We start from the raw sequence: 12,078 nt of genomic DNA, 5'->3' as shown, positions 1-12,078 counted from the left end.
ATATATACATTTTTTTCATTTAGGTTTTTTTGCTACTTGTTCAGCACTCCCAAGAAGAGCCTCAGAACTGTGTTCCTGTTTGCTTCATAACTGGTCTCACTACTTCTCTTGCACTTATTTTTCTAACTTTTTTCTATTATGTGAGCATATAAAAGAAAATCAGGGAAGGTACACATAGCATTTTGCATGAAATCCTGGGAGTGAATGTAAGTTTAAAAGAGAACTCAACTCCACACATTTATGATTAAACATTTGTGGCAAAAAAAAAAAAAAAAAAAGTGTATTAACTCTGCATTGCTATAGTGCCTGTGGCACATGCAGTTTTTCAAGGGCCAAACCCAGATACAGATAATTACAAGATAGATAGATTAACATGGATAGAACTTAAACATCCATGAGCAAATCTAGGGAACAACTGATGAAAAAGTTATTCTGTGAATTTCTTACAGGCTTAAAACATAGAAGAATGCAAAAAACCCACGTCAAACAAGCACCTTTGCGTGAGAGATGTAGCACGTGCAGCTCTGAGGAACAATTCCTAACAAAAACATTCCTAATAAAAATGTTTCTTTTTTATTATCACATTTACCAGGTCAGACACTGTCTTTCATTAGGCCTCTTATACAAAGGTGACAATATTGATATTAGAGGTCCAATACAAGTATTTGAAACATGGAGGGGTTTCTTGCATATTCTACACAAATTCAGCATCACTTGCTGTAATAGGTCTAAAACCAGAAAAAATCTAGGAGCAAATAGGCAATGTTGCAAGATTTGGAAGGAGAAAGATTTACTACAACAGATCAGTTAAAAAAAAAATGACTTCTTTTTAGACTGATTGTGCTCAGTATTGTGGCTAGTCCTGTTTTATAACATCTGTAATAATGATCTGGACAAGGAGATCAAGCACCCCCTGAGTAAGTTTGTGGAGGAGTGGGAGTGTTTATCCACTGGAGGGAAGGAAGGACCTACAGAGGGGTCTGAACAGGCTGGATAATGGGCAGAGGCCAACTGTCTGAGGGCCAGTAAGGCCAGGTGCCAGGTCCTGCCTTTGCCTCACAACAACCCCAGGCAGCTCCACAGGCTGAGGACAGAGTGGCTGGAAAGCTGCCCAGTAGAAAAGGACCTGGGGGTGCCGGTTGGCAGTTGTTGAACAAGAGCCAGCAGTGCCCAGGTGGCTAAGAAGGCCAATGGCAACCTGGCCTGTATTAGCAATAGTGCGGCTAGCAGGAGCAGGGCAGCGATCAGCCCTGTACCTGGCACTGCTGAGGTGACACCTGTTGCTAAAGGACATGAAAAAAATAATACTCACAGCCTGTAGTCAGAGCAAAAAGAAAAAGCTTAATCTCTCAACCTTGAATTTATATAGATCTTGGACAATAACCAGGGATTGGAGAATGAGGTTGCCACCTCTCCGACCCCATTGGTCAAACTACAAGTCCATCAACTGTCCCTCCTCCAAGGAGGAATGTGAAAACAATTACTTTGTTTATGTTACGGTCTGTGAGAAACTCCATTACAGAAATGTAAACATCAGAAGGCTAAAATCTCAAGGCAGCACACACCTTGAATCCTGTGCTCAGTTTTGAGCTTCTCACTACAAGAACGACACTGAGGTGCTGGAGCGTGTCCAGAGAACAGCAACAAAGCTGGGGAAGGGTCTGGAGCACAAGTCCTCTGAGGAGTGGCTGAGGGAGCTGGGGGTGTTTAGCCTGGAGAAAACGAGACTCAGATTCTGTATCACTGTCTACAACTCCCTGAAAGAAGGGTGTAGCCAGGTGGGGGTTGGTCTCAAGAGGAAACAGCTTCAAGTCATACCAAGGGAACTTTAGATTGCATATGAGGAAAAATTTCCTCACCAGAACTCCAGCTGGCTAATCAGGCATTGGAACTGGCTGCCTAGGGAAGTGGTAGAGTCTAGATCACTGGAGGTATTTTAAAAGACCCACAGATCTGACTAACAGATAGGAGAATGTTTTAGTGGTGGACTTGGCAGTGCTGGCTTAATAGCTGGACTTGATGATCTTAAAAGTCTCTTCTAATCTAATTGTATGATTCTGTGCTTTTTCTATGTATTATGAATATTAGATATTTTAAGAGAAGCACAAAGCTAGTTCAGGCAGTAGCACAGCACCACACTGGACAGTGTAAGACAGTCTTAGCATAAGAGAGACACACTATAACTTCTGCTGCAAAATTAATTAGTAAAATATCATGAAGCATCATATAATGTTTTTCAGTCTCTACAGATGTTGCATTATATATCACTACATGGTATTAAAGCACAATACACCAAATGTGTATTAAACCGCTTGCTCAAGCCACTTCATAAGCAGCTCTTTAGCTCTTCCAAACTGAAACCTTTGCATCATATATTTAATATATATTCTGTCTCTCTGAGACTTTATATACTGATACTCTCACAACTATAGATTATACAGATTTGAGCTCCAACATAGCAGAAACTACAGCATGATTGAAAGCAACATAGCTGCTTGCTGCTGTAAGGCAGTCTGCATAAGTGTGAGTTCTCTGGATCTCAAGAAAACACAGAAATTCATGTCTGTATGATTTGGGATTTGAGAGGCTGTTAATGAATTTCAGACATAAGACTTCCTAGCAGTTTTTTCCTCACTGCCCCTGAGATCAGACTGACATAACTTGAAGGATTTAAGTACCTCTCCTAAAGACCCAGGAAAAAAACCCAGCCAGGAACGATGTAGTGCCCCAAAACTATTATTTACTACAAGGCAGTTACTTCCAGTCATTTGGGACAGCTTCTTTTGTCAGAACATTGCGGTGACTAGGAGCCTTGGGGTGTCCAAAGGAAAGGACAAGAGACATTTCAGCTTCTGTTCACACTAAAACTAAAGGATCCTTCTTAAACGATGGCTGATTAAGCTCCTGTCAATCCAGCTTTTAACTGCAACTTAATACAGAGCCTGGGTGATACACATTTTTAACAGATCCCCAGTCAATATCTTATAATTTTATGGTAAATCCTCTACAGTTCTTAACAGCTAAGCAGACGCGCCTACAGCTACAAGACTCACACATCTGTACGTGAGGCAGTAATTTCACCAAACATTTTCTGGCTAAACCTAAATTGAAGAACTTTCCTGGCTACATGTTTGTTTTTTTAAACAAAACCCAAACATACAGAAGACCTCAACACAAAGTGCAACTCACTTTATCTTTGAAGGTGGTTAAGAAGACTGGACAATGAATGAACCAAGTCCATTGGTGGTGGAGGGGAGCCAGGTTTGTAGGGCAGTGCCATCACTAAGTCTTTTCTTTGGCCTGGGCTTTCTGAACCATTTGCTGCGACAGCTCAAGTGATAGCTGATAAAGACATGTTAGTACTCAAGGCCAGGGAAAAGAACAGAATCATTTTATGACAAGGCTCACGAACAGCCTTAACATCTTTCCTGCGCCCATATACACACACATTGGAATTTCCATCTCAGTACGAGCTGGTGTCTTGCATCCCATATTGATAAAAACCTCTTCTATTCTCATGCACTTTAAATTAAAAAATCTTCCCCTACTCAGGGTGCTGGCTTTTCATAGCATGACTGTTATTCCTGTCTGACCCCTGTCATTCAGAAAACAGACAATTCAAGAAATACAAGTTGTTCAACAAAAGCACCGTATTAAAAAAGTAAAGGTGACATCACAGACTTAAGAACTTGCACACTGGTATCACAAAGAGCAGCAGCATGGACATACCTGAGAACACACAGCTTGCTGTGTGACAGCTGCACTATGTGATACAGTCTGGTTGGCTAGAGCCAACTAGAAAAGCCTAAAAATGCTGAGAAACATGGAAAAACTCAGATAATAGGTGGAGATAATCCTAGAGAGATTTACTTTGTTTTGGACAGTCTGTCAAAAACTTGCTTTATATCCTCCTTCCCTGATAAATCTTAAGAAATTAAAATAGCATGACTTTTTAGGGCAGCAGATTGTCTATGGAGGCTTCCTGGGCTATGGTTTCTCCATATGGAAAAAGAAAACATCAATCACAAAAACCTTTAAGGGCCAAATGTTTCTCAGGGGTGTGGGGCTGTTCAAAAAATTTTGTGCATAATGATTCTAATTTACAAACAGTGTAGAGATTGACTAAACTTTCAATATCTGTTTATTACTACCTTTTCTCCATTTTTCTTGTGTTCTTTTTCTCCATTCTTGTGTACCACAGAATATGTGCAATGTTGGAGGATGATTTTTGGAGGTAAGGAGTGGGTAAGTGTTGCTTGTTGGGGTGGTTCTTATTTTGCTGTGCTGTTGGGGTTTTTTTACAGTTCTTTTATGTTTATACTTCTTGAAGTCTTACATGCCTCACAGTAATAACTTGTACAAAGTGAAGCAACATTGATCTAGAAGAGTATTTAGGATGCAGCTGAATCACAAGGAGCCAGCTTCTCTCTGAAGCACCTGTTAATTATAGGAGAGACTACACAGAGATCAGTTAAACTCTACTAACTCTATCATCACATTCCTGATGATGTTCACCAAACACGTCTATCCATGAAAAACTATTTTTATTGCATACAAGGAAGTTTCCTTGCTCTGCACACCAAAGGCCAAACAGAACTGCAAAAAAAGCTCCACAATTAGAAACTTCCTGAATTCTCTAAACTATCAAGCAACACATTTCATGTGTGCCTGAGTCAAGATATGCTTTGTCTCAACCAGTGAATCCTAATCTCTGAGGTATTGTTTATGTACATAAGTTCATTATTTCCCCCATACAAATTTAAAAAATAATGGGAGGATACAACACTTGGTGCTTCAATGTCATTTGCTTTGTAATTTTCATCTTTGAGAGTTTACACTCAAAATACAGTCTAAAAACTAAGTAATTTCCATGCTTAACATACAGAAGAGAGGATGGGAAGTATAGTCATATTTAAACAGCAGCATGATTGAGCTGTTCATTTTGCTGACAGTGTGGTTGCTTCCCACACTGTCAGCAAAATGAACAACTCAACTTCATAAATAGTATTTATGAAGATCTGGGATGAAGAAAATTTGGTAGGGAAACAGATAAAACTCTAGGGTGGAAAGTATTCCCTGATAAAATTCTGTCTGATGAACTAAATCAATACTAATACTTTTAGTTTTATTTTTCTCTAATACTTTTAGTTATTAAATTATCTCCCACAAACAATTGTAAATTGGATTAGATGCATGCTAGAAATTCTTTTTGGAGAAAAGCTCTTCCACAAGTCCACTAAACAACTCTTACACTGAAAATGAGCTGCTCAGCAAACATGTTTTTTCAATGGCATATGCTGAACTTTCTTCAATAGAGAGTAAAATTTACTTACAACACCTATGTGCCATTAATCCTCTTGCATCCAGTAAGAAAGATATTAAAATGGTTAACTTTCTTCAGTTAGAAGTGATCTTTTATATCCTTAGCTCTTTTTTCCCCACCCGTGGAAGTTTTAAAGTGCATCTCTCAGTAAAATGTAGACTTAACCATTTGAATAGAGGCCTTTTTGCTTCTTCACATGGATAAACTGCTTATACTCAGGAACTGTGTGTGTAGGGGGGGAATGGCAACATAGCTGAATAGCATCATACAAGCAGTAAAGGAGTTATGACAATGACAGTGTCTAAAGAAAGATATCTCAAAATTGTGGTTGCAGCAGATTTGCTAGAACCTCCTTCAACTTCCCACTGAATCAGTTTCTCTTGCAACACAAAGTACTATAAAAATAAAGTCCTTTAAGTTATAAAATGTTAAGGCAGAGGCTTCCTGAGTATCCCATTGGCTAAATATAATACAATTTCCTTCACACAGACACTTAACTTAAAAACCATGATCACAGTAACGTGTAAGTAATGTAAACTTAGATTAAGAGGCCTAATGAAATCCTCCTGTTATTTCTCTTTTCTTTACTACAGAACTTATATATTGTGTGCGTGCCTGAGGGGACAGGTCTTAAATCTAGCTACATTTTAGACGCTGCTGACTGGCTGATCTGGGCTTACTGAATGATGTATCTCAAACTGAACAGTTCTTTAAGAGGATCTAAAATTAACAATTACCTTAATCTAAACACCGGGTATTTTAACAGGAAACAGTATTTCCATTTTGCAAAGGCAATACCCATGCAAAGAAAAGAATTCATTTCAGAGTCAGTGTTCTCACTTCTGTATCTACAGAAGACTTGATTACACACATGGATATTATTTCGTGTTCCAGTTTATCTGCAATTTGAATATACAGTACTCATGCTTAATGAATTAATTAATTCAGGGCAAGTCTCTACTTGGTTACACATGTTAAAACTCCTCTCATTGTAAAAGAACACTTACATTATTCAGCCACCCAATTTAAATTAATCATTATTAGGGTAAAACATCTGCATTTTAACCAGAGAAATGGAATATTTTTAGTATTTAAGGCATTAAAAATAAAATTCCATAATGTGTCTAGCAGTTCATTCAACTGCGTGATTCCTGAAACACTTTCTCATATACCAACATTGTATCCTTATTAATACATTTATGCTAGCAAAGGATTAGATATCCTGATTACTCCAGCAAGATGAACATTATACAAAAAAAAAAAAACCTCAAAAACAACAGTATTGTTTTCTGTACAGTGATCCTTCAAGAATCAGCAGATTTGTTGGCACCTTCTCCTTCAGCTTCCTGATAAGATCAATTTCCTTTGCAAAGAGAAGCAAGTATAAATTTCAAGAAAGCCACATACAGTGAAATTAGACAACTGTATTTTGCTTTCATTCTTACACATACCTGATTGGGATGATATAGGAAAACAGGAGGAGGAACCGGAAAAGGTTGCGATACCACGGGCCTACAAATCCTTGCAAAGTTACCATAACAACTGATAGTGCAACTAAAGCCAAAAACAGGGCTTTGGTCAGTTGATTCAGCTCCAGGTCCAGCAAGCCAACCTGGAGGAAGAAAAAGAAATCAAGTTAGACAGGAGTTTTTCTTAAATTTATGCTTCTGCCATGCAAACTACTAGTGATTACTTGCTTTGGTTATTCCTACCTATTAAAAATCCATGCACATGTAACAATTAACTGAACTTTGATAATTGCAATGATTCTTATTCCTATGCTTGCACACAAAAGACATTCCCTGGTTTTGTGACAATAACAATTCCCAGAACCAATGTGAACTGTCCCAACCAAGCCCTCTGAATGCCTTCAAGTCTGACACATCCCTTCTCTATTCCTTGTTCTAGGACAGGAACACAGAAGGGCAAGGAGGAAAGACAATTAACAGAGAAACAAATGAGCAGGGACAATTTTCTTCTGTCATGCATGCAGCAAAAATACCGGCACTGTGTACTATATTTGTAAGGAGGCTCACTGACTGGTAGAAGATCAAATCCCTGTTAGATTCAAGAACCAACAGGCACATGGGATGGAGCCAGTGACTTCTCATTCATGCGACAAGTGCACTGCGACTTGTCGCTATGCTCTCATCCCACTCTGTAAATCTGAACCAATGCCACAGAAATTATTTTTATTTATATAAAGCTTTCACTTTTCCAATATAATAATAAAAACAACAATCAAGTGGAATATCCATTTTCAAAACAATATAGTGAAACAGCTTCAACTTCACATGAATAAAAAGGCATTTGATTTAGAAACAAGTCAAGTAAAACATTAGGAGAAGCTATCTTTCATCCATTGTTTCTCATGAAAAAAATATATTTAAGCTATGTAACTTAAGACTCTCACCATTTCAATAATGCACGATATAAGCTAGGGTATTTTTACTCCACTTTTTGGGATGCTCTAGCAGTCAGTAAAATATGTGGGAAAATTATGTCAGGAAGTGTTTCCTAGGCCCCATCACAGATGCCCCTTTTATCTCCAAGTCTTGTCAGTAAGACCAGTAAAACGTAACACTTCCTTAGATAACAAATAGTCTGCAAAAGAAGCACTTTAAATATAGTTCTTAAAAATTCCAGCAATCTTGCTTACACATGGGCTGTCCCTTCCCTAGAGAACCAGACAGCTGAAGACCACAGCGGCTGATTTATCAGCTGCATTTAAAAAGCAGCACAACGAGGACAAATATCTTGCAATTTCCGCTGCTTCAACTACTACATAGTTTATGCTTGAATTATTGAGAAAAATAGGTTTTTGGATTAAAATGAAGAAAAATGAAGCCAGGGAAGTAGAGCATGTTTCAAAGCCCAGATCTTTTTGCATTGACAAAGGCAGCCTAAGTTTCAGGCCTCGCTGAGGATCAGATGAAGTCATTATTCATTCAGTCAGGGAAAAAAGACTCAATTACCTCAACCTAAAGATGCTATCAATGAATGCAAAGTGCATATTTTACTCTATTCATCCAAATCCCATTAAAAAGTGAAAGGAATGATTTAATCTGGCCTTCTAGAGTTGGTCTTTTTTTGTAATAAAATAAAGAATCACTGTCTTGCAATATGCATAACTACCACCTCACACTTTTTTTTCCCTACATCATGGTAGTGAAAGAAGCCTATCTCTCCCCTCTCCACCCCCCCCTCAAATAAAAAACCCCACCCCAGACCAAAAATGAATAAAGCACTTCTGTGGAAAGAATGACACTTTTAGGACAGAAACATTAAATTTGGTCCACTGCATACTGATATGTAGCTAATGTAAAGCATTAATACCTATCCAATTGATGAAGACAGATGTGAATTTAAGTTTGGGACCCAACAAAAATGTGTTTGGAGAGGCATTATGATGATAAAAAAATTGATGCTGAAAAATTTTTCACACAATAAATCTCAAGAACACTTGATTTGCTACTAATAATGCCATTCTTTTAAATATAGATCATGCTATTGACCATAGTAAATTTTAATATTTTTATTTACTTTAGTAAGTGAAGGCAATTGCAGAATCCTACTTAAGAAGGCACACAAAGAAAGCTTTAATAGAAATGCATTCTCCATTTCTCAAAAACTAGTTACTCCCATGTACTAAAAGATACTTAATTAGTTTAATTCTGTGCCTTCACACTTAAACAATTTCTGCAGTCAATTAATGAAACACTGTTGAACTATCCAGAGAAATTTTATGTAGAAATTAACTAATATTATCTAAAATTCATCTGACTATTGGAAAAGTAGATAGACTTCATTTTAACTACACTGTGATTTTATCAAAGCATTTTTAAAACATGCCATCTTACGAAAGCTATTTATTTTCTTTGGGAAACAGTAACTATGAAAATATTAGACATAGATGAATTAAGAATTGGAGTAATTTTCCACATTTATTGCTATTTCCTATATGAGTAAAACAAATTTTCTTCTACTTGTCATAATATTTGCTCTATTTGAAACAACAAAATTAAACACACCACTGGAATTTTAATCTCCAAGGGTAAATTTGTACATAATGTCTAAGAAAACCACAATAGTTTTGCAAAGGGGCTGCTCTAAGATAATGAAAATGAACACGACAATTGCCTGTATAATTTAAAAAGCTACTAATGGCAACAACTGCAAATCCATTTAGCTCCTCTTTAATTTATGCACGGAGTTTTAAATAGCTAATGGCTCTCAATAAAGTAATGGCTTATGCCATCAATTGTCTACTTGCATTGTAAAAAAGCTGACAAGTTTTTAAAATACTTCAGTTTTGAATGAGAGAATGATTCGAAGTCTACATTTCACATTTTGGGCCACAAGGTGAAAAATCTTGGGCCTTGTAAGAAAAATCTTTATGTAATTAAAATGTTGAAAACAACAATACTGCTGTTCCTGCCCTAGATGCTTAACTTTTAGGAAAGGCTATTTTCCGAAGCTATTATTCCAAAGTTATTATTAATATAAAATGTATATTACTTTGAAAATGAGAACTTTTAAAATGGTAGAATACTGAAATGCAAAATTTGATAATTAAATGTTATAAAATAGCAAAGATTTCTCAAAATAGTCTAGTGCAGCCATTTTTTATCCAATTACAGTTTAAAGTACATTAGAAATTATTGCTCACGAATAGCATTTAAGTGCCCTACTTTAATACTATTGAAGTATTAAGGCACAGTCTTAGGACAGACTTCCCCCTGCAAGCAAATTCCTCCACAAAGGTAATTATATTTCAGTAATCAGCCTAGTTCTGCACTGCCAAACACTACATTGACTACAATGAAATTTCATGGTATGCATGCTCGAGAGGGACTTGGGTTTTAATTTGCACCATAAACATAAAATGTTTCTTTCCTATTCTTATACACGCTCTGAAATTAATTTATTATGCCTTGAATACTGGTATATTATATATATGTTTCCATTAATTGCAGCTTACACTTATATGTAAAAGGTATGTAACAGTAAATATTTAAAAATTCTGAAATTCAAATAATACATCTTTCAGCTGCAGGATGGCAAAAACAAGGTTTGCCTAACAAAAATGATTAGTAGCATTCCATCATTTATAAAAAAAATTATACAGATTATACTATACAGTCAGCTGTATTTATACAAACTGTCATGACGTTCTTCAATAACCTGTTAAACCCTCCCTATAGTCCCTAGAAATAACAGATTACTAATCCTTGTTTAAAGGCTAATAAAGCAACACATCCTTATCTATCTACCTTAATTCTTGACACTAAAACCACAAAGATCAACTTTGGAATGTTTCTTCTTTTTTAAGTCTCCTAAGAAGTCTCATAATTCCTATGATTCAAAGTCTTGACTGCTCAGCAATCCAGGTAATCACATCAAGCTAATATAACTATGAATCTAAACCAGTAAATTCAAGTTTAGCAAGCATCTTGCCTTAATTCCCTGTACTCAAGCAACGGTCTGAACAAAAACTCTACAAACCTGACTTGATTAATGTCAAACCTACCAAATCTTACATATAGTATGGTACACTGTTTAATCAATATCTTTCTAATTCTTTTAATCAGTAGATTGAAAAACGGGAAAGTAAAGAAAACACAAAAATATATAAATGACCATTTGGTAAAAAATGTCATCTGTCCCTGTTTTATCTGATGTCAATTTTCAAACATGGTCTTATGACTGGTTTAGCTGCAAGAGCAACAATGAAACCTTTGAAAACATTCTCTGAAGCACTTAAAACCTTTTACAGGTTTTATTCATTTTGGAATTGAGCAATAATGCAGGGAGATGACTGGTCTACTTAAGTTCAAAAACTGAAATAAACTTTACTTATTTAGTCCACTCCGTTTGATTTATGCAAAAGTAATTTTCAGAAAATAGTTCATTTGATTCCAGTAACATTTTCTATCTTATCTTTGGGGGGGAAAAAAAAAAAAAAAAAAAACATCCTTCATACAGCCTTTGAGCAAACGGAAATATTTGGTATCATGTTAATACTGCAGTTTTATGGAATTGAATTACATCATTTTTACACTGATTTCAACAAATAGTTTTAGATATTTAGTGTTAATTGTATCCCCAAAGAAAACAATTACAATTACTTCTCTGTATTCTTACATGAATCAGTCCATCTACAATGCATAGGCACTGAAAACAGCAGAAATTTTGAAACTCAAGAAATACAGGTCATTCTCCAATGAAAGAGATGCTCAAGTACATTTCTGCAATGTTTTGATGCATATTCAAAACCAGAGGTTTAACTTCTTTTAAAAGCAGAATGCTTCTATTATATTTTGAAATTACCCTTCTGACTTGCCTGGTTTTACTTTAATACACTACTCATAAATGAGTATTTATGTATTTTGAGATGAATTAATCACTTTGGAAGCAAATTTTCCTTTTCTAAATAGAAATACCTATAATGCTAAAAGAAGGGGGAAAAGAAAGAAAGAAAGAAAGAAAGAGAAAGAGAGAAAGAGAGAAAGAGAGAAAGAAAGAAAGAAAGAAAGAAAGAAAGAAAGAAAGAAAGAAAGAAAGAAAGAAAGAAAGAAAGAAAGAAAGAAAGAAATAAAGAAAGAAAGAAAGAAAGAAAGAAAGAAAGAAAGAAAGAAAGAAAGAGAAAGAAAGAAAGAAAGAAAGAAAGAAAGAAAGAAAGAAAGAAAGAAAGAAAGAAAGAAAGAAAGAAAGAAAGAAAGACAGAAAGAAAGAAAGAAAGAAAGAAAGAAAAA

General features: G+C 35.9%; 1 protein-coding gene across 1 annotated transcript in view; it reads right to left on the bottom strand.

Moving 5' to 3' along the window:
- ATP9B (ATPase phospholipid transporting 9B (putative)) overlaps positions 1-12,078 on the bottom strand; it is a 154,761-nt gene that overhangs the window by 42,860 nt on the left and 99,823 nt on the right. Inside the window, exon 10 of the mRNA XM_040056904.1 lies at positions 6,775-6,935. Within this exon, the coding sequence (XP_039912838.1) occupies positions 6,775-6,935 (161 nt within the window). The remainder of the gene's footprint in view (positions 1-6,774; positions 6,936-12,078) is intronic.

The sequence above is a fragment of the Hirundo rustica genome, chromosome 1 (genome assembly GCF_015227805.2).
Source record: "Hirundo rustica isolate bHirRus1 chromosome 1, bHirRus1.pri.v3, whole genome shotgun sequence".
Lineage (NCBI taxonomy): Eukaryota > Metazoa > Chordata > Aves > Passeriformes > Hirundinidae > Hirundo > Hirundo rustica.
Note: the sequence above shows the minus strand (reverse complement) of the source record. Positions and strands in the feature narration are given on the sequence as shown.